The sequence below is a fragment of the Triturus cristatus genome, chromosome 2_1 (genome assembly GCF_964204655.1).
Source record: "Triturus cristatus chromosome 2_1, aTriCri1.1, whole genome shotgun sequence".
In the NCBI taxonomy this organism is placed as follows: Eukaryota; Metazoa; Chordata; class Amphibia; order Caudata; family Salamandridae; genus Triturus; species Triturus cristatus.
In genome coordinates, this window is record NC_140581.1 from 1028291811 (window position 1) to 1028316197 (window position 24387).

The 24387-nt window shown below is 42.5% G+C and overlaps 1 protein-coding gene across 1 annotated transcript in view; it reads right to left on the minus strand.

The window, feature by feature from the left end:
• LOC146866265 (alcohol dehydrogenase 1-like) overlaps nucleotides 1-24387 on the minus strand; it is a 204219-nt gene that overhangs the window by 35157 nt on the left and 144675 nt on the right. Inside the window, exons 6-7 of the mRNA XM_085635153.1 lie at nucleotides 20755-21015; nucleotides 6297-6432 (exon numbers count right to left, since the gene is read on the minus strand). Of these exons, the coding sequence (XP_085491279.1) occupies nucleotides 6297-6432; nucleotides 20755-21015 (397 nt within the window). The remainder of the gene's footprint in view (nucleotides 1-6296; nucleotides 6433-20754; nucleotides 21016-24387) is intronic.

Below are 24387 nucleotides of genomic sequence, written 5' to 3' on the forward strand. Positions count from 1 at the left end.
GAGTTCAGCAGTCTTAGGACCGCCGTAGCTTTGGCCTTACTGCCAGCCGAAAAGGCATTCCGCCCACTTTATTAGGATGTTGTCGATTTTCAGAACTTAGGGGTCCATTACGATGGCGGGTGAACTTTGCCCGCCCGCCACCATAGGTGCGGCGGTCCCGCTATGGCAATCAGGAAGCGACCGCCACCCTGGTGGTCGCATCCCGCATATATCACATTGTGGCGGGCGGTGCTGCAAGCAGCACCCACCAAAATGCAATACATAAATGTTGTGCATTGGCATGCACAATGTGACAGGCACCGTGCGGTGCCTGCCACCTTGTGAATGCCAATGTAGGGGGGTACCATGGGTACCCCACCCAAGTGCAGCCCCTCACCCCCACACCCCCGGGGGTCCGTAACGGGCCCCCAAAGAAAACACTGAATGCCTTTCCATGGTGGAGTCTCTCCCATGGGAAGGCATTCCACCGCCATCATCATAATATGAATGGCGGTGCCTTGCCGGCAAGGCATCGCCACCATGTTATGGGCCTTTTCTGCCCGGCAGGCGATCGTGATGATTGCCTACTAGCGGAAAAGCAAAAACAACAGTTGATGGACAGAATGCAGAACAATGTCATATATTCACCCCAGTACAGAGATCTGGGCCTAAATCCATAGTTTTTTTGCTCACCATGCCATTCCAGTTTGAACCCAGCTATATGCAAATTAGTCTTGACCCTGTGCCTCATGGGAACAGTCCAGCCCGAACTGCCAAGCCAAGTCCTCCCTGGACTGGAAACAAACATCCAGGGACCGGTTTCGGGGTTTCACCCCTCTTCAACCAGGATAGCTTGATTCCAGTGGCATGGAGAGCACGGGACCCACGTCTGGGCATACCCGTCCCACTCGGGGTGACAAATGCAAAAACAACAGTTGATGGACAGAATGCAGAACAATGTCATACATTCACCCCAGTACAGAGATCTGGGCCTAAATCCATCGTTTTTTTGCTCACCATGCCATTCCAGTTTGAAACCCAGCCATATGCAAATCAGTCTTCACCCTGTGCCTCATGGGAACAGCCCAGCCCGAACTGCCAAGCCACGGTCCTCCCTGAACTAGAAACAAGCATCCTAGGACCGGTTTCTGTGTTTCACCCCTCTTCAGTCAGGATAGTTTGATTCCAGTGGCATGGAGAGCACGGGACCCACGTCTGGGCATACTTGTCCCACTCAGGGTGACAAATGCAAAAACAACAGTTGATGGACAGAATGCAGAACAATGTCATACATTCACCCCAGTACAGAGATCTGGGCCTAAAGCCATCGTTTTTTGGCTCACCATGCCATTCCAGTTTGAACCCAGCCATATGCAAAACAGTCTTGACCCTGTGCCTCATGGGAACAGTCCAGCACGAACTGCCAAGCCAAGTCCTCCCTGGACTGGAAAAAAAAACATCCAGGGACCGGTTTCGGGGTTTCACCCCTCTTCAACCAGGATAGCTTGATTCCAGTGGCATGGAGAGCACGGGACCCACGTCTGGGCATACCCGTCCCACTCGGGGTGACAAATGCAAAAACAACAGTTGATGGACAGAATGCAGAACAATGTCATACATTCACCCCAGTACAGAGATCTGGGCCTAAATCCATCGTTTTTTTGCTCACCATGCCATTCCAGTTTGAACCCAGCCATATGCAAATCAGTCTTCACCCTGTGCCTCATGGGAACAGCCCAGCCCGAACTGCCAAGCCAGGTCCTCCCTGAACTGGAAACAAGCATCCTAGGACCGGTTTCTGTGTTTCACCCCTCTTCAGTCAGGATAGTTTGATTCCAGTGGCATGGAGAGCACGGGACCCACGTCTGGGCATACTTGTCCCACTCAGGGTGACAAATGCAAAAACAACAGTTGATGGACAGAATGCAGAACAATGTCATACATTCACCCCAGTACAGAGATCTGGGCCTAAAGCCATCGTTTTTTGGCTCACCATGCCATTCCAGTTTGAACCCAGCCATATGCAAAACAGTCTTGACCCTGTGCCTCATGGGAACAGTCCAGCCCGAACTGCCAAGCCAGGTCCTCCTTGAACTGGAAACAAGCATCCTAGGACCGGTTTTGGGGTTTCACCCCTCTTCAGCCAGGATAGCTTGATTCCAGTGGCATAGAGAGCACGGGAACCACGTCTGGGCATACCCGTCCCATTCAGGGTGACAAATGCAAAAACAACAGTTGATGGACAGAATGCAGAACAATGTCATACATTCACCCCAGTAGAGAGATCTGGGCCTAAATCCATCGTTTTTGGCTCACCATGCCATTCCAGTTTGAACCCAGCCATATGCAAATCAGTCTTGACCCTGTGCCTCATGGGAACAGTCCAGCCCGAACTGCCAAGCCAGGTCCTCCCTGGACTGAAAACAAGCATCCTAGGACCGGTTTCTGGGATTCACCCCTCTTCAGCCAGGATAGCTTGATTCCAGTGGCATGGAGAGCACGGGACCCACGTCTGGGCATACCCGTTCCCCTCGGGGTGATAAATGCAAAAACAACAGTTGCTGGACAGAATGCAGAACCCAGATCTCTTGAATGGGGGAGAATGTTTTGATTTATTCTGCATTCTGTCCATCAAATGTGTGTCTTTTGCTTTCTCGCCCTAAGTGTGCCGGGAATGCCTAGACGTAGGTCCCGGGCTCACTGTGCCACTGGATTCAAGCTATCCTGGCTGAAGAGGGGTGAAACACCAAGATCGGTCCTAGGATGCTTGTTTCCGGTCCAGGGAGGACCTGGCTTGGCAGTTTGGGCTGAACTGTTCCCATGAGGCACAGGGTCAAGACTGATTTGCATATGGCCAGGTTTAAACTGGGGTGGCATGGTGAGCAAAAGAATGATGGATTTAACCCAGATCGTTTGACTGGGGGAGAATGTTTTGATTTGTTCTGCATTCCGTCCATCAAATGTGTGTCTTTTGCTTTCTCGCCCTAAGTGCGCCGGGTATGCCTAGACGTAGGTCCCGGGCTCACTGTGCCACTGGATTCAAGCTATCTTGGCTGAAGAGGGGTGAAACCCCAAAACCGGTCCTAGGATTCTTGTTTCCGGTCCAGGGAGGACCTGGCTTGGCAGTTCGGGCTGGACTGTTTCCATGAGGCACAGGATCAAGACTGATTTGCATATGTCCAGGTCTAAACTGGGGTGGTATGGTGAGCAAAAGAATGATGGATTTAACCCAGATCTCTTGACTGGGGAATAATGTTTTGATTATTTCTGCATTCCGTCCAACAAACGTGTGTCTTTTGCTTTCTTATTAGCGGAAAAGCGGCAGACGGTCTTTCCGTCCGCCGCGGTACCCCCCGCCATTCTAATGTAGTGGGGGGTAAAAGGCAGTCCGGTGAGGTGTTTTGGTGGGCTGGGTGTTTAGGGGCCCATTAGCATGGTGGGCGGATCACCACCGCCAGACCGGCAGTGGCGATCCGCCCGCCAAAACACCCTGCCGGACGGCCATTTACCCCCGCCACATTAGCACGATTAGTTACGATTGCCTGCGGGCGGAAGCGGCCCATAACATGTTGGTGGTGCCATCCATATTATGATGAGGGCGGTGGAATGCCTTTCCATGGGGGAGACTCCGCCATGGAAAGGCATGCGGTGTTTACTTTGGAGGCACGTTGCTTGACCCAAAGATATCGTGTATCAGAGCACTTTACATGACCACCAGTTGCTTACACAAGGACACATTCATTTTTTTGTTAGGCACAGGGAGAATAAGTGATTTGCCCAGAATTACAGGATGTTGAGCGTCATTGCCGAGACTCGAACACGGTTCCCCAGATTTTAAATCCACCGTCCTAGCCGTTAGGCTACATCCTCCTCTCACCACAAGTGCAACAGTTTAGTTAAGGTTACTATAAGGAAGTAGTAGGATTGTTTTTTTCTGTTCTGTCTTAGTAGTTTGACACTTAAATTAATTTAAAAATACAAATATGTTTTGGTAACTTTGTAAATGTGAGAAGAGGTTTCACAGCTGATATTGTAAGGGTTTTTATTCTGTTAAGAATTGTGATTTTATGAGCCATTTAATAAACATTGATTTGACTTTCCTTTCTCTATTTTGCTATCTCTCTCTTTATTGCTGTCTCTCATTCTGCCTCTCTATTGAAAATTCCTATTCAAACAAGTATTCTATTTTGACTGGACAACTGACTGTATTTTCTATGGTGATCAAGGTAGCTGCCCTAACTGCCCTGCCCTTCCCTTCTTCCCCTTAAGATTTTCCCCGAACACCACAACCATAATGCTCTCTCTGCATATTTTTACAGATTGGAAAGAGGTGAGTGCAGTTGTGCCTTTTATGCCTTCAAACATTGGTTAGCCAAACTTTCTAATAATTATAAAATTTGGGAAACCACAAATCACATCCACATTTAGGTAGTTCATAGTTTTCCCAAGTTTATGTGCCCTGGACTAGAGGCAGTGGCTTAGCAGAAATTAAATCCTATCAACCTTATCACTTAAGTAATTGACTATACAGAGATCATCCAGCAAAGTGAGCATTTCACAATTAGCTCTCCAAGATCTGCAACAACATGTTAAAATAACTTGTTAATTATAATGCATTATAGACTTCTCTGAAGAAACACATCTGTCCGGGACTGCCTCCAATATATCAATTTTCATAAAATATATCTTACTAATGCATTTTCTTTTTCATCTCTTCTGGCCCTTCTAAGTGACCAATTCTTTGATCTTACATTCCTTCTTTTCATTCAAGTAATGTAGTCGTAATCATTAGTCTGTTCATTTCTAGTCATAATCATTAAATCTTTCTATTTGTGAAATCTGCTATAAATGCCTATTGTCTTATAACGGAACATTAAAGACCAATGCTCTTTTCTATTCAACATATTTTCAGTTTTTCTTCTCCCTTTCTAATGAGGTCATGCATCTGCCGTTTTCCTATCCTTCATTTACTGCTCTTTCTCCTTCTAATTTAAGTCACACTATACATTTTTACCTTTCTTTATTTTTTTAAAACTTTTATCAAAATGCACATGTATTTTCTTTACCTTCTGTTCCACTATTTCTGCTTTCAGCTACTGTTCTTCACTAGTCTTGGACCTGTCTTTCTACTTGCATGTCATTTATCTCACATTGAACCACAGTGTACATTTATTCAGATTCAGTTTTTGTAGTTGGCCTGATTCTGCATTCACAGTTGATCTCATTTTCTCTTTCCTGCTGTCCTTTCTTTTGTTCTTCTTATTGCATATTCACTTTATTTATTTTACCTTCTATCTCTTAAATGGTGGAGTTCTCCTTCTGATATGTGTTTGTGATATTCATGCCCATTTTCAAAATCCACAAATGTTGCTACTGTACTGCATTTATTTTTATTTACTTCATATGTTTATTGTACTGCGTGCCACTGGAAAGGTTTCATTGCACTTGAACAAGATGGGCTTTCAACAAAGAGTAGTGACATGATCCACAAGGCACAAAATAAAAGAGGCTTGATCTGCAATAACAGTATCTCAATGCTTTCCTTAAATGGAGGTGGTAGGACTTATGGCATACAGCTTCTTCAAGTGGATTTCCAGTTTCTAACCATGAACAAGGAATCTTGTGCTGCCCTTTTTTACTTTCCCGATACTGACCATGGAGAGGAGGTTTGTGTCTGTGGAGAACAAAAGCCTATTTGATTTTTGATTTTGAAAAGTAGTACTTAAAAAGTCTGGGTGAGTTTTAAGAAGTGATTTGAAGGTGATGCTGGCTTTCTCGAACTAATTTGCAGTAGCATGCTAAAGAAGAACAGACAAGGCAAGTAAGAAAATGTGTGTGAAGATTGCTTAGAATTTCTAGGAACTTGGGCAACCCCAAAATTCCAAATGTGGAAAATATACCTAAATATCCCAATTGCAGATAGATTTACATCAGTTCAGAGTTTGTAAATCAAAACTGGGAATAATATTTAACAAATCGTTTTTTCACTACACCTTAATCCAACTTGTGGTAAATGTGCGTTTATGAATTAGGCTTTATAGTCACTGGAGTTGGCAGGACTTTCCACCCATTCAGCTTCCTCACTGGAACACCTTCATTTATTGACGCCATTATTACTAATCTTAAGTCTGATGTATGTGTCAAGTGCACCCTACAAAAGTGATATAGGCATATATTGAAAAGCTAATTCTAGGTGATCTTATGATCACATGGCAATCCCCTTTGTAATGCAGATGCTTCGAATTTACTCTGCTGTGAAACATAATGGAATATTTGGAAATCACAACATTATAACATTCTTACTTATCAAGCCTCACCTCCTACAAAAGATCCCGTCAGTTTGCGCCCTGAGAGGATCAGCATTGGGTCAAATGACAGCAGTTCTCCTGGGGGAGCCATTCCAGCAATGACACAGGTTCCATGTCCAGGCTGGCATGACAGCAGTGCAGTAACCTGCAAAGAAAGCAAAAGAAAACCTCAACATGGTCATAACAAAAGAATACAATATGTAATCTTTCTAGACTTCCATTCCACAATGAGGTAATGCACCTATACACATAACTTGCTCAAAATCTTTATTGGTCACGTCTGTCTTTTCAACTTCCGTATTAGAGGATATTCGACTTAGATCAACTTTTCAATCATTAAATCTGGTTCTCCACCATATCCCATATGACCTTTGAAATACTTGCAGTTAATGGATAAAAGATATACCTACAAATCAGAAAAGACCTTGTGTTCATTTGTGGAAAAATCTAGCACTGTACTTTTGCAGACTTCCCATCATTAAGCTGCTTTGTCCTCCTATAAATAAATATCAAAAGGAAAAAACTCATTAACTCATTGAAAGCACTCTACTTCTTATAACCATAGATTACCCTTCAAAATTCAGCTCGGCAGGTCATCTTGTTCTACCTTTTAACTTAATCCTTAAAGTTCCAGAAAACAACAAAGAAGATGTCTGAAAATATAACTCTTGAAAGACCCTTGCAATAACTTTGCTTCATAAGTTAACTTCCACTGAAGATGTTGCAATTAGTGTGAATGTATCATATAAATAATAAACATTGCTCCGCTAACACTAAAATCCATCAAATCAAGGTGTGAGTGCAGCATGGTACACCAAAGAACTAACAACAGCAAAATGACAGCAAGACAACTAGGAATAAAGCAGAGAAACATACAATTTCCATAAACACTTAATGCCCTGAACAAACAAAGGATAACCCACAAAAGATCAACACAATTCACCAAAGCTAAATACTTTAACATTCAGATACATTTTGTGGTAAACCACCCCAAAGGTCTATTGTGTCAGTCCCACACAACAGTCCAAAATACCATGATTATCTGCTACCTTTAACAATATTACCAAGAAAAATTACAATACATCCACAGTCAGCTTACAAATAAGTCTCCAATATTAACCCTGATTCATGTACCAGTAACATGTATCCCACAATGCGAATCTTTGAACAAATTGGACTCATGATAGCTAATCAAAGTAATCTCCTTCATTAGTCCCCAGCATATGCCACTGACCCTATATTAGCTACCTCAATAAAATCCTTTGCCCAAAACATTATCTAACTAATTTTATAAATCGTCACTTCTTGCTGGAAAGAGGGCTATTTACTTCTTCGTTAAAGTCCATCCAAATCATCCATCTCCTAAAATCTTATAATTTAGTTCCCAAACAGTTCCGGCATCTATGTGTGTGGTATTCCTATAGCGCAAACCTAGCCAAAAGGCATCATCCACAATCAGTCACCAAACTTCATTTTCTAGTGAAAAATCATTATAAAGGTGGTCTCTACTCCTCTTTTAACCCACATCTGTATCATAAACCTTCTCAATGCTTTTCAGTTTGAGTTCAGACCTAAATGCAGCACTGAATCAGCAACACTTCAAGTATTAGATGATAGTCATTGAACTGTGGATTAATGAGTAGCATGCTTTCTTATGCTACTTGACTGTGGCATTCAAAATAATCGATCATAACAAACCTGCTGAACATCCTTTTGTTCAGCATGGAGATAAAAGGCAAAACCCTAAGCTCGCTCCTAAGGTCCTATGGTCAAGATCCCTGTGAGAAATTGGGTTGTTGGTTGACTGGGGTGGGAGCCCTTGCCAAGCAACAGCCACAATCCCTTGCATGGTGAACCACAAAAAGTAATTCAATTAGCCTGAGCTCAACTCTGGGTAGCTCTGCACAAAAAACAGTCAGGCTTAACTTAGAAGCAATGTGCTCAAACCTGGGTAGCCTGGCACAAACAGTAGTCAGGCTTAACTTAGAAGCAATTTGTAAAGTAATTATACACACACAAACAGTAATAAAGTGAAACAACAACCTAAGAAAAATCCCCAAACCAATTGAGAAAAACAAGGTAAAATTTGACATATAATTTGACACCAAAACAACAAAAATACAATTATAAATGTTATACGTTTTTAGTAAAACGTAGTGTCTAAAAGATCAAAGCGCCAACAGTGGCTATCTAATCGCGCAAGACTGGGCTAAAGTCGCAAAATATGGCTGACCACAATCGAGCGCTGCCCGGATACAAAATGTGATTGGGCCTGGTAAGTGCTTACCTTCTGAGAAAAGTATCTGAGAAAGTATAGTTCCACACGACAAGGCTACACGCGGTGGTTAAGATTGCTACATTCCGACTTAGTCATCGAAAATCTCCTGCGGGACAAGGCAGAGGGCTGTAGCCAAAGACAGTTTCAAGAGGTTAGAAACCCCTTTTGTGAAGGATCACTGAAACCGATTTGCTGCTGCGGAGAAGAACGTAGCAGGAGAAGTTTTGTTTTACTTGTAAATCGGCCTTGGGAGGGCCACAGGGCTATCTTGGGAGGGCCTGACTCACCTGAACCTCCATCTAGAACCACGCGTGTTGACACCGGGCCAGTCGTCTACTGGCATGAGTGTATTTTAATATTCTCGCTGCCACAAAAAATAGACAAAATCACAGAAAGCTGGTCTTTTTTCCCCTTATCAATACACACTCCAGACAGTAAATATATGCAGAAAACACTTCAAAATGTGTACTTGAAGCTCTGTAATGATCCTGTATTAATAAGTAAACAAAAGCACAAAAGTCATGTTACAAATAAACACAGGTGATTTTAAATGAAGTTCCATTTAAGGAGCTTTTGGGGCCTCTGCAGTGTACTAAACATGATCAAATGCCTGTTATGTTTCCTTTAAAAAGGCAATCGAGATCTGTACAGATATTGCAGAGACAGCCTTATCATGTGGGGCCAGTGCACTGAAGGACGGGGAGGAAGAAGGCTGACCTTTATCTCTTGGCATCACCACCAGAAGTGGAACAGCAGAAGACATCTATGCAGGAGCAGCTGGTGTCCTCTCATATATAACATGCCCTAATGTAGATGAAATAAAAAGATATTCTCTGCAAGTCATGTGTTATTTCCTTAAACGCCAAACAATGCAGATTATTTTATGGCCTTTAAAAATACAGGAAAGCACATCATGCCTTCAAACGATTCTGCTGCACATGTAACTATGCAGCCGTTCCCTTATTCCTGAAATGAACGCAAGTGGCATTTGCAAGAGCCACTTGCTGAGCAACTTGTGACCTTCTGCCAAAAAGCAAATGACAGGTTTTTTTTTAACCGCTGCTTTTAAAAAGTGAGCAACGAGAAAAAACTGTAATTTGCCTTTTGATAGTCTTTCCATGCTTTATCATGGTATCATGGTTTGTGTGTGCTTCAGACAAGCGAATGCACACTCTGGGCAGCATGGGTGCGTGTGCGCATCCTACAGGGAACAATGGTCTGAACGTCCTACTTTTATACCCTGGTGCCCTGGTACTGAAAGGTGGGAAAATATTCTAGACAGTGCCCTAGAAGTGCAAGGAAATTTTCTGCCTACCCTGCCCTGGCTCTAAGCTGGCTTCAGTGACAATGTGGTGTCATTAGACTCCTTGTGTGAAAGCAGAGCACAGGCTACTAACTTGCAAGTGGGACTGTACTCAGCTACAATCCCCCATCCTGCTAGCAGATGGCCTATTAAGTTACACCTAAGTGAGTGTCTGGGATGATAACTGACAGCTACACCCGGTCATGGGACTTAGGCCAGGCTACAGGTACAAAAGGGCAGAAAAATGCCAACTTTCAAAAAGTGGAATTTTTATAATTGTGATAAAAAATCCGACCTTACCATTTACTAGGGCTCTTCACCACAATTCCAAAGGCAACCTGCTCCCAATTGGAAATTACAGCTTATTTAAAGTAATATGGAATCCCCAATGTTAACCTACAGGAGAAGTAGACCTCACAGTATTGAAAAACAAATGTAGACTAGATTCAATGCTGCTCCACTCCACATCTTTGATCATAAGGCAGTGAGTTCAGCACTCTATGGTGTTGAACTCTGGGGGTCTGAAAACTTGGATTGGCTTTTGACCACGGAGAACAAATTCATGAAAACCCTGGTCTCACTCCCACAGAGCACTCCCCTGCATCCTCTCAGGCTGGATATGGGCAGAACAACTATCGCTGAGAAGGCCATGCTCTGATCCCTCTTGTTCTGGTTGCACCTTAGAAGGATTCCTGAGTTGCTCCCCTATGCCGCTGCTCTATCTGTGGTAATTGCCTTTGACCGCTTTAAGAAAATTGTTTGGCTTTATAAACTGAAAAGTTTGTTTACCTCAATAGGGCTCGAGGGACTATGGGATGTTAAGGACCCTGCACTACTCCCTAGCAAGGCCCTAATTAAGAACCATTACTGGGACTGGGTGGCCCAATCTTTTTTAAACCATCACCAATGGGGCCGTCTTACATCAGATTTCGTTGAGTTTAAACTGACAAGGAAATATGAACAATACTTAGAGGCCATTACAGTTCAGTTGGACAGAAATCTCTACATGCTATTCAGATTTGACTCTATTCCGGTGAATTCGCTTACAGCCTCCTGGGGAAAGTTCCCCACTCAAATGGGATCTTGTCTAGGATGTCATTTAGCTGCCGAGACAATAGCCGACATACTATTCGTATGTCCTCTCCATAGTGCCCCAAGGTCGAGATGGTTAGCCCCTCTCTGTAAGAACCTTGGTACTCGTTGCCATCAAGTAGCACTGCGCATCTTTAAAACATCTGATACCAGCTGGCTGATAGTATGCGCAGTTGCCAAGTTTTTAGGCAAGATTTGGGCTATTTAAAGATCTTTTCTGTAAAATTGCTAATTGAGCACCTTACGGGGAGGTTTAAAGAGTTTATTGATTTTAACTCTTACTCTTTGGTTTTACCCTGTGCAGCTTATTTTAACAGAATCTTATAGAATTATCTTAATGTGAAACTGTAAGCACCTTAACTTTATTGTACTGTATGCATTTGTACTTTTTATGGTCTAAGGCCAGGGGGAACTACAACAGGGTAACACAATTTTTATCTGGATACTTCCCTCAGTAGTAGTGGACAATAGAGTTATGTCATTCCAAGAGGCTCTAATGAGCACCAGGCAGAAATGGTTCAATTAGGACACACTTTGGCTGCCTGGTCCTCTTTTACGTCGAAATTTTAAAAGCAATATTGGTGTTCCTATGTATCTTAGCTATTTGTACATTCGTTTTTTTATTAAGTTATGTCGTTATCCACTAACAACTCACTTTTGTTCTTTTATATACTATGGGCCATATGTAGGTGGACAAATAGCGATCGGTAACGCTGAAATTAGCAGAATTCCAGCGTTTGCGATCGCTATTTGGCTGCGAGCAATGTAGGTGAGTTTAAACCTACTAGCAAAATAAGGAATCGCAAAATTGCGATTCCTTATTTTGCTCTTGCATTTAAGGAATTGGAAATTGCGATTCCTTAAATGCAATGTAAGTAGCACAAAAGTAAGTGCACTTTAGCCTTAAGGAATCGCTAATTACCACCAACTTCAAGTTGGTGGTAATTAGTGATTTCCTTTAAAAAAGCACTTTGTTTGCTTTTTTTAAAGTGCCATGTGGCACACATTCATGCCCTTAGGGCATGTATGTGGCCACATGTGCACACATGCACATTTCAGGGGTGCAACAGGGTGTCCTTTTGACACCCTGGCACCCTTGAAATAGCGCCCGCTATTTGCTATTCTTTAATAGCGATTCACTAATAGTGAATATCTTCCCATTCATTCCTATGGGCCACCTAGCCCACAGGAATGAATGGGTAGGTATTCCTTAATAGCTAATCTCAATTTGAGATTCGTTATTATGGAATGTTAAGGAATCGCTAATTTTTTAGCGATTCCTACCTACATTCAATTTTGCAAGTCCTTAATAGCGAATAAGTAAAATTTGCTATTAAGGATTCGCAAATTTGATTTTTCCTACATCTGGCCCTAAATACTGGAGCAAAATTGTAAATGTGGAAAACTTTTATGGCATTTCTGCGAAATAAAGTATTATGATGAAATGTAGTAGTTTTTCTCTACCAAGACATGTAAAAATTAAAAGTGCAAATCCAGCCTTTTAATTACACAGCACCGTGCCCTGTGGGCCACCGGCCTACCTTAGTGTATTTTATATGTAATAATGGGGAATTTAAGACTTGGCAAGAGGTTTAAATGTCACATCCACATGGCAGTTTATCACTGCATTCAGGCTGCATTGGCAGGCCTGGGACATATTTTAAACGGCTACTTAATTGTGTGGCACAATAACTGCTGTAGGCCCACTAGTAACATTTAATGTACAGGCCCTGAGCATATGGTATACCACTCTACAATGGATTTATAAGTAAATAAAATATGCTTATTGGGTGCCAACCAATTAAACCATGTTTTGGGGAGCAAGCACATGCACTTTAGCACTGGTAAGCGGTGGTAAAATGCAGAGTCCTAAGGCCAACAAAAACAAATTCAGCAAAAAATGGGGGGCAGGGAGAAGACAAAAGGTTTGGGATGACCCTGCAGAGAGGGACGAGGCCAAAACAACCCACCCTCCAGCCTAAAGAAAGGAGCAACTAATCAATATCTTGATTGGCTTCCCTGTTTAGGCGATAGAACACGGACACTGTCCCTCTACTGCAGACTGGTCAGTTCTACGGCTATCTGAATACTGTTGACTCCCTCTATCCACACTCTCCTGAGCCACTGGACCGAACCATGGATAACCCTTCCATCACCGTGGACCCCATCTGTGCAGCACCAAAGCTTAATTTTCTCACAGATGCATCACAGTAGGCAGACAGTAACACCATGGACAACAATCCGATGTTGCCCATTTCACCCACTTGGATCAGACATCCGACTCTAACCCAATAGCTGTCAGTGTCAATAACCAGGCCCTAGGCCATCCAGGGGCCTCTGCACCCTGTTTCCACTCTCCTTCCTACCAGTCCAGGAGTGGTAACCCAAGACCGATCACCCAGCTAAGGGTCTGTACCCTGAGGCTGAACAGGGGTCAGAAGTGAGTCTTTCCTCCTTCTGCCCCTCCATCTAAGCCTATGTACCCTTCTTTTGGGAGTTGTACATCCAGTTGTTCGAGCTTTTAGGGTGCCCTGTGCAGCTGTCCCCATCAGTTTTCCTGACACCGGTGGCAACTCATTTCCCAGAATACAGTAAATGGGCATCAAGGGACTAACTATGACCCTCATCTGGGTCACCTCCCCTTCTCACTCAATGGATACCAGGACTATAGGGCGGTCAAGGAACTGACACCTGGCCTGGGTTCTCTTGTACACCTTACCAGTGTACAGCTCTGGGGAACCCAGCATTTCTATTACCATGGTCCACCTGAACCTGTGTCCCTCTGAGGAATTGCTGGGATCCCATTCACCTGGACCTGATGAGATGAGGACCTCAACACTCAAGTATCACCAATTTAGTCTCATAGGGCCCGATTCACTGAACTAACTTAAGACAAAATCCTAAACTTACTACCATTTTGGTATTCACAGAAGGCACTTACTCATTTTGGTATTCACAGAAGTTAGGAGTCCTAACTTTAGGACTCCTAAATGCCTTCTGTGAATACCGAAAGTCTTAATATTAGGATTTTTCTCAGTTTAGTAGTAGTATAGTTAGGACTCCTAACTTTAGGACTCCTAAATGCCTTCTGTGAATACCGAAAGTCTTAAAATTAAGATTTTTCTCAATTTAGTAGTCCTAAGGTTAGGACTCCTAACTTTAGGACTCCTAAATGCCTTCTGTGAATACCGAAAGCCTTAAAATTAGGTTTTTTCTCAGTTTAGTAGTTGTAAAGTTAGGAGTCCTAACCTTAGGACTCCTAAACTGAGGAAAATCCTAATTTTAAGACTTTCGGTATTCACAGAAGACTTTTAGGAGTCCTTAAGTTAGGACTCCTAACTTCTGTGAATACCGAAGTGAGTAAGTGTCTTCTGTGAATACCAAAATGAGTAAGTGCCTTCTGTGAATACCAAATGATAGTAAGTTTAGGATTTTGTCTTAAGTTAGTTCTGTGAATCGGGCCCTGAGAGAGTAGGGCATGTTCTACTACCTGCCACTACCTTCCCCTAAGGACACATGGGCCTCTCCTGTGGAGTTCCTACCATTTTGTGGTTTCTTGACACAGACCAGGTCCCCTTGCTTGTGCCCCAACTGGGAACAATCAAGGCAACGTGGTTAGAAATGTGCCCCCGGTCTCTGCTGACCAGAACCCCCCCATTCTTAAGAGGAGCATGGGAACCCTTTCCCTCCACACGACTGGGACCTGTCTAGGTCATTATGTAACCCCTGACTCTATTGGGGACCCTGAACCACCCTCCTTAGGATCTTTCCCAGGTACCTTCTCAGACACTTTGATACTCATTAAGAGGTCTGCCTCGCATGGAAGCTCCCTGGGGTCAAAAGGCTTGCAGTCAACCAAGAATTGGCGTAGTTCTGGAAAAAAATGACTGAACATGTGCTCTGATGCAATTAGATTGTACAGGCCATCAAAAGTGTTTACTTCAATACCTTTCATCCAACCATCCAGTGCCTTGGAAAAGAGGTCTATAAAATCTACCTAGTACTGGTTTGGGAGTCTGTGGCAATCCCTGAACCTATGACGGTACCTCTCTGGGGTCAACCCTAACTTAGCAACAAGTATGACTTTCATGGGGTGCATACTTTGCCTAGACACCCACCTCAAGTGTGAAAAGTGTGTCATTCCCCACAACGGACATGTCTTTCTATTCCTTCCCCCCCACCTTGTGTACACCCAGTGATGTGATCCAGGCCAAGCAAAAGGCACAAAAAGGCAAAAGGCAGCAAAAAATGCCAACTTTCTAAAAGAGGTATTTTTAAAACAGTGGTCGAAAACCAGGGTTTACTGTTAAATAGGGCTCTTCACCACAATTCGAAAGACACCAAACATGAAATGGCTCACTCTCCCAATTGGAAATTACAGCTTATTAAATGTAATAAGGAGTCCCCAATGTTATCCTAAGGGAGGGCAAGGCTACACAGTAGTGAAAAAATGAGTTTAAAATGTTTCACCCACCAGGACATGAAACACTTAAAAGTGCATACCCAGCCTTTTAATTACACAGCACCCTGCCCTATAGGCTATCTAGGGCCTACCTTAGGGGTGATGTTTAAGTAATAAAAGGGGAGTGTAAGGCTTGACAATGGGGTTTAAATGCCAAGTTGACATGGCAGTTTAACACTGCTGTCAGGATGCAGTCAGGATGCCATGGCAGGCCTGGGACATCTTTTAAAGAGCTATTTAAGTGGATGGTGTAATAAGTGCTGAAGTCCCACTAGTAGCATTTAATTTACAGGTCCTGTGTCTATGGTATACCCCTGTACAAAGTTCTGGAGAGCCAGCACAAGTACTTTAGCACTGGTTAGGTTTAGTAGAGTACACAGAGTCTTAAGGCCTACAAAAAGGAATTCAGCAGAAAATGGGGGGAAAAAGGCAAAATGTTTGGTGGTGACCCTGCAGAGAGGGCCAGGCCCAACACTTGCAATTTGTAAACATGGACTGTTATAGATCAGCACCAATATGCCTACAAAGTAAGCTGCTGCAAAGGTCAATTATCTTGCCACACCTATTCAATATTTGCATAGACGTATCAGGTGTAATACTGAGAGATAATGGAATCAGCATTGTAAAATACACTGATGATACACACTTATATGTATCAAGCCAATCTAACAACTTAGCACTAAAAAAGCTATCTAAAAAAACAGTTAATGAGATATGGTCCTTTTACCTACGTAAAAATATATGTACAACAGAATTCCTCCTAATCTACTCAAAAGACTCAAGGCCTGGTTTAAAGTTTGATGGACAGGTTACCTGTCACAAATCTGTTTCAGATACAAGTAAATCCCACCGTTTACATATAATTTTCTTAATAGCAGGTGATGCGGTAGAATATTTAGAAACAAATACCATGCGTGTATTCAATTGTTTAGTGGTTTTTGTTAATAGTTTGTTGCGTGGTTGATTCTTCACCTTATTTAGTTGTTCATTAAGAAGATCTATGGGATACCCTCTTGCAACATAATTCTTTATTTGTTGTTGCCATGTCTCTTTGCAGGCTTTCTCCGTAGATGAAATGCGGCGCGTTCTCAAGAATTGAGAAACAGGTAAATTTTTAATTAGGGACGGCGGATGAAAACTGTTAAATAGCAACGCGTTGTTCTTATCTGTAGGTTTTTTAAACACGCTGGTGTTAATTTCCCGTGATTCGATGTTAATCCAAACGTCCAAGAAAGAAAGTGCGTTTTTACTGATGGTATGAGTAAATTGTATTCTGGAATCAATAAGGTTGAGAGTACGGATGTTATTAATCAGTGTTGTCTCTGATTTCTTCCAAATGAGGAATAGGTCATCGATGTATCGTCTGAAGAATACCAGGCCATCTTGCAATTGAATGTAAGAAACATTACAAGCTGTGCAGGTTGCAGCCCTAGTCACCTAGACGGGTCTCGGCCACTCATTTTGCTTTCTGGTCAGTCAGCTCGGTGACACTGTGTCCCTTTTATTTATTTATTTATTTTAGGTACTTTAATATAGCACGAACTTGACCCAAAGGTATCGGGTATCAGAGCGCTTTACATAGCACCAGTTGCATTACATGAGGACACATTAATTTTTGTAAGGCACAGGGAGATTAAGTGATTTGCCCAGAATCACAGGATGTTCAGCGTCATTGCCAAAACTCAAACCCAGTTCCCCAGAGTCAAGGTCGACCGCCCTAGCAGTTAGGCCAACTCCTCTCCCGTGGCAGTCATTTTCCATTCTACTCAGGTCCTTCCAGTCAGATGAACTCCGCTGTTGAGTAGTTGCAGCACTGCACCTTACAATGGAATGCAAGTCTTTCGCTCCACTTAGGTTAGCAGCAGCAATTGTCTACAGTCTTGTTTAGACTTTGGCCTAGTCCAATGGGGCTGTGACGGTGGAGGGTATTGTTGAGCATTATACTCCTGGGTCTTCTGTTTTCTTCTCTCTTTGACTAGTGTGCAGGATGTCCTTGGATATAGAGGAAATGTTGAACAAAAGTACCAGATACTGAGTCACTACTTATTTTCCCCTGATAACCAGGTCTAGTCAATCGGGTAGTGTGCAGTTTTCAAACATTAAGGGTCCCATCTAATCTTGGAAGGGGGTGGCAAGACCATAGAGTAAAGGTCTTCAAACTTTTTGATGCCGAGACCCCCCTGTCAAAATATTTTAAGCATAAGGACCCCTTCCTGACAAAAAGTTCTAGAACTTGGTCCTCCTCATCATTGCCAACTATCGACAACCATAAACGCCCCCAATTCAAACAGCAAATCATTTTTACATCCGGAAAATATATTAAACAGTGTTTAGCAAACCAAAGGTCAGTAAGAGAGCTTGGGGGTGTGGTCCAAGGTGTGGCTAAAACAAAGAGCCTTATTTACGAGGCATTGAGGTAGGGTAGCGCAGCAAGTCTTCTTGCTGCGCTGCTCTATGCCAATGTGAAAGGGCAGGAATGCACCTTATTTGTTCAATACAGTGCATTCCAGTCTTTTCCCCCTGCGCTGGCGCACAAATTACTGCCTAGCGCCAACATAGGCAGGATTGTTTATGTGCAGGAAGGAACACCTTCCAGCAAAAAAAAATCCAGATAGGGGTTTTCCTCTTTCTATGTGTGCAGCAGAATGCAGCACACATAGAAAGAGGAATACACATAGAAGGAGGAAAAACAAGGAGAAATTAAAACATTTCTCCTTGTTCCGCCTGCTGTGGGGAGGCGTAAGGTTTTGTTGCTGCCCCAGGTTTACATTGTTTTACAAATCTGGGGCAGAGTCAAAATCCATGGGTGTTGCTTGAGAACATGAATAAAGAAAAGGTACTCCCTAATTTGATTTAAGGTCCTAGAGGAGGGGGAGGAAAAGAGCAAACAAGAAAATATACAAAACCTCTATCTGACCTATAGTTCTTTAATAACTCATCTAAAGTCTACTGGGCCCCACTGCAATATAGATTAGTTATTCTACACATAACTCCATTAGGGACAACAATTTTAATAGAAAACGTAGTTTTTTTTATTTTTCACTAATTTTCAAATTTCATTTTCAAAACACATAAATTCATGAATCGACATAATAAGGTTAAAAAATCACAAGATTGTATTACAGAACTAATTCACCGTAGTGCATCTAAAAGAAATACCGACAAAGTCAGAAATATGCATTATTCTTAAGAAAGATCATACCCCAGCATGAGAACACCCACTGCAATGCCTATGGAACGCCTAATTGACATAGTGTAAGGCAAAGCAGCCCCTTGCACTGCTTTGTCTTACTCCATATCTATGAGGCCATTCAAGGCCATGCACAGTGACTTTGCGTCGCCCCATAGATGTGATTGAGACGCTTGTGCTCAAAGCTTAAAAAAAAATTGACGCTCGGCAGCACAAGCCTCTCATAAATCAGCCCCAAAATATTTTGTTCGCTTTTTATATCTTTCACCATCAGGTAGCTACATATAAAATAATGGGTTGCCTAAATGTCAAATAAATGTACTCAATGGGAAATGCAGAGTAGTACATTATGAAACCTCTATTATTTAATGCACTGCAGAGGTCTGTGTGTAACCAGAGAGCCACAGAATTAAATTTGGTTGGCACAGTGGAGTCTCGTGACTTGTGTATTTTTAGTGCTACGAGGTCACAGCCTGTGACAGATAGCACAGTGAGTGTGTAAGTCGTCATTTTATACTTGCATGTACACTGCAACAAACTGTGCAAATAGTTTTAAAATAAAATGGAGCTTCCAAAATGTAGATCTGAGTAATATAAGACCATAACCAATGTGTTTTTTTTTTGCTTACCTGTCCCTTCAACCCCTCTCCAGGGGTACTAAGCATTGTGTAAATGTAGTTATGGTTAAAAGCCTGCACTGCACAGCCCAGTTGTTAACTCTTTGCAACACAATGCAAAAACCCCCCACATCTTTGCCATCACAATGCTTGGAGTGATTCAAGCAATTAAAGCCAGAACCACTCCCAAGTGCCCTTTACATTTGCAGATTAACTCCTAGCACACATTTGCATGTCATTCAGACAAGCAGGCACCCTGGCATGAAGACTTACTTGAAAGATTGTTTTACCAGGCCTCTTCGTTTTACAGCACATGAGAGTCAATTAACTTCAGCTAAGGCATTTTACCATCGGAATGAAGGGTCCCGGCCTTTGTCCAAAAGGAAAAGCACATTGTCCATTTCAGGCAGAAGTTAGGCCTGAAAATGCGAAACCCCCTTCCTAGGACTTCAGGGGCCCCTGGGGGTCGCGCCCCACAGGTTGAAGGCTGCTGCCATAGAGGGATCATTTCGTACAAATTCCATGCATGCCCACCCAGAGCCTGATTTCAGCAGTCCCAGTTTGTGGAATGCGTCTACATGGGGGCCATCTTGCGAAGGGACATAGACCTCAGGCAGGAAATCGGAAATATTCAGATGAAAATATATGTAATTGAACTTCATACTTATCCTAGGCACATTGAAGGCAGAAGAGAAGATGGCAAGATTTTACATAAAAGGGTCGTATGGGCTTTTTGCCATAGACGTGCATGTAACAAGGCCTGTAGCAACTATATATTATGCTTCCACCACTAAAGTTTTTCACCAATAGCTTGGCTTAAGGGGATGTTAAAATACATTATTAAAAATACGTAGAAATATAAATAAACACAAATGAATGTTAAAAAACTACATAACAATATATAAACATAGTACAAATATGTGTTATTTTAAAATAATGAAAATGGTTCCATTTAACCTATTAAGTTAAATGTATTTCCTATGGGGTTTTATTTTAGGTCCCTACCTCTTATTTTCTATGTGAGGGTATTGTAGTACCAGTGGTTAGCCACATGTAGTTCTGTACTTACTACAGAAGTGCAAGTTACAACTAAAGCGCAGTTTGTGAATATTGAAACATAGTAAACTTATACTAAAGTGCAGTTTGAGAATCAGACCGGAGTGTCTTAAGCAAGATTCTGTTTTCTCTAGTAATTTATGGGCTTATTTATGACCCAGTTTGTGCCCCTCTTTCACCAAGCAATGTGGTGCAATGTAACGCAAAACGTAAGTCAGAATTTTGAAGATACGCAAAGCCACTCTGCGTGGCTCTATGTGGCTCCAAAAATCTAGAGTAACGTAACGCAGTGCAAATCACTGTGTTGCGTGACTCTGCCCTGGGAAGGCATTCATGGGCGTTTGTGTGGGTGTTCCCATGAAACTCCTATGAATATTGACGCATCCCCAGATTTACAAGAACTTGGATGACATTAGGTGGCCATTTTCAAAAAGCCAGATGTAGGTTTTCCAATATCCAAGACACATACCATGAGGTCAGCTTTTCCGATGCATTCAAAGGAGTAGTCGACTCCCCCATCTGTCAGTTCACAAAGAACCTCGTGAATAGGCTTAGTGTAGTCGTTGGGGCTAATGCATTCAGTGGCTCCCATTTCTTTTGCCTTTGAAAATTTGTCTTTGTTGTTGTCGATCCCAATGATTCTGGTGGCACCGGATACTTTGCAGCCAATGACAGCAGACAAGCCAACTCCTCCCAACCCGAACACAGCACAAGAAGAACCTGGTTCAACCTACAAAATAAGATGTAAAAGGAAATCCAGTTAATTGCCAGATTTTCCAGTTTTTGCTATGCTTTTTGAGATCTTTTGTAACAACATAAGCAATATTAGGCTAACATAGCACCTACTAATCTGTATTCAAAAAAGGTTCTAAATCTTCAGAAGGAAGTCTAGTCAAACAAGCACAGGCAAAGTGAGTAGGTCTACAGTCTGGCCTTTCAAAAAACGTGAGAACTGCATGGTGTTACTAAATGATTGTCTCAAACTAAATTAAAGTGTTTCAAAAGTCTTTTACAAAGCTGCAGTAGTCCAAGTAGTTACTGCATGTCTCTACCAAGTAAGGTACAAGTGCCTACGAAGTCTTTCACCAGGTACCTCTAGATGTCCCTGTCGGTCCAACGAATTACATTGCGCACGCTGCATCACCATTTGCGACGTAGCGCGCGCAATGTAATTTGTTTTATTTATTTATTTAGTTACTTAACTCTGTTTGGCCGTATGCCGTAGATTACTACCCCCCACCCTGCCCCTCCCCTGCCCCCCCTCCCCGCAGCACTCACTCCACGAGCCACCACTGGGAACAGGAGCAGAGAATCTGAAATATGGGGAAAGACGGATGGATGGGACTGGAGGAAATAAGCATTTTAAACAACAAATGAACCCGAAGCAGCAAGGCTCAGCTGATGCACAAGTAATACATATGAACAGGAGTGCAAGGGAAGGGGTGAGGGTGGAAGCAGAGCAATGTGAAACTCCACTGATATGAAAGTGAAAATTACTATGAATAGAGAGTGTGGGGAAGAGGTGGGTTTGGAGCAATAGGACAACATCAAGACACTAGGGAAAGGGCGGCAACATCAGGTAAAGAAGGATGCACAGGTGCAATCATAGTATGGAACTATGAAGTTAATGTCCATAACTGCTGACCATTCACATTCATTCGACACCTGCACATGAACAATGACGTTGCTCAACTTAACTGACATTTCAATGAACCAATGCCTGTCGTGACAGCAAAAAGAAAGTCAGCTCACACTGCCAGCACAGTCAGTAGCCGTAACTTTCCCACACTGCATGTACGGGTTTCATTAAATCAAATTTTCGTTGACTTGCAAGCTAACCAATTGTAGCATCTCTTGCCAGACCGAAAGTGCTTGTTAAAGTAGGTTTATTCAAATAATCGGTTTAATCCCAAAAGGATTCCCATAGCAGTTAATACAAGAAGAATAGCATTCTACAGGCTAAAGTACTGAACTAATAGGCCCTCCTTCACCAAACTTTGTCTACTGTGCAGCAAGATAACCGAAGCATTGCCAGAGGAGCATTTCGGGCCCTTCGCTGTAGTTACCTATCCTTCCTTTTTATGTCTTGCTACTGATATCTTTACATGTCTACTACAGACCTACTGATAGACCTGCGGTCTGGGTCAGCACTTTGTCCATGAATGGATGGCTTTGCTATCTATTTTAGAACCCTGCTGTTGATATGGTTGCTTTCCTTCCTATGTTTGCGCTTGTCCGACCCAGGAGCCATTCATGGTATGAATACAGACACATTGAATAGTAAGTACATGGCAGTCGAACTGAGATGGCAGTTGTTTAAAAGCGACAACCTCTATTTATGTTAGTGCACGTGATGCAATCATATTAGCATCCGATTTCTTTTCCAATATTTTGTTTGCAATCAGTTTGGCGATCCAAATACACTTTAGTTCAAATTTCATGTTTGTTCATGCAGTCTGATTTATGTTGCTTTTACTTATGTCAACTTTTAAAGAAAGGGGATTTCCCTTGTGCAGCCACATCACCAGTCACCTGAGAGACCTTCACTTGCTACCTATCAGAAAAAGAATTACCTTGAAGCTCCTCATGCACACCTACAAAGCCCTCCACAAAGCCGGACCTCCATACCTCAACCACCGCCTCTCGTTCTACACTGCCACCAGACATTTCCGCTCCACCCAACTGGCCCTGGCTATCATCCCACAGATCTGCAAGACAGGTGGAGGAAGATCCTTCTGCTACCTCGCTGCGAAGACCTGCAACTTCCTGCCTCTTCATCTCAGGCAATCACCGTTGCTGCCTCAATTCAGGAAGGACCTCAAGACCTGGCTCTTCGACTGAACCGCAGCTCCACCCCCAACAGCACCTTGAGACCCTAACCTAATGGGAGAGCAGTCATGCTATACAAGAATCCTGATTGATTGAATGATTTGTAAATGCCTTGCATGCATTTCTCTGACAAAAACGTTATTCTCCTGGGAAATTTCTGTTGATATCTCACAAATAGTTTCTGTTGGATTCAGTTGCTGGAATTTGGATTTTCACTAAAAACCTCTGTATTAAAACTCTTTTGATTACAATTACACTCTGAGGCAATACTTGGCATTTAATAGTGTCGACTTGTTTCAGCGGTGGTTTTAATTTAACCAGAAGGCTTGTTTTACATAAATAAAGCAAACATAAATAATTCAATACCTAATAACCCATATGCCACCACAGGATGCTGTGGAAAATGTATGAATGATTCACGAGTCAGATATCTGTAACGCTAGGAGAAAAAGGAGGAGACAATTGCATAAAAAACTTTTTCTGCTTTCTCCACCCATCTTTATGCACAACTTTTCTACTTGCTAAGAGATGGAAAGTGGTTAGTGCCAGAAGTGAGACGTAGATAGCATTAAGGTTGGCTATTTTGTTATACGTTAAACTACAGAGATAACATTTACAATTTATACATTTTCACACTGTTGTAAATAGAAAGCACAAAAGAACTAAAAGAGTACTCTCGGGTACCTGTAACAGTCAGTGGTTTCCAAGCATCTACATGCACCCCTTGGCGAATTCCACCAAAACTGCAAATTTACTCCAAACATATGAAGCACTCTAAGAGATTAGATTGTTTTCTTTTTTTGTGCATTTAGACCTTTACATGCTTTATAATGATCTAGATTCTCAATTCTCAAATATGTTTGAAGAAGTATGACCACATCACCCTCACCCTAATGGAACTTCACTGGCTCTCTTTGCCAACCTGCACCATCTTCAAAACCAGCTGTATCATTTACAAAACAAGTGTGACCAGGAGCTCTGCATATCTTGCAGACAAGCTCACCACACCCATAGCCAGTATGCCATCAAACTGGAGACTAGAATGTGAAAATAAAACACAGCTAGCCTTTTCAGTTTATGCAACCAGGATGTAGAACAATGTCCCCTTATCCTTCAAGACCACCACAATGTTGCTTCAATTTAAGAGAGAGTTGAAAATGCATTCTCTTTTTTTCTGAAAGTTTTATATAGCGCGAACTTGACCCAAAATCAGGTATCAGAGCGCTTTACATGAGCGCCAGTTGTGTTAAATGAGGACTCATTCATTTTTGTT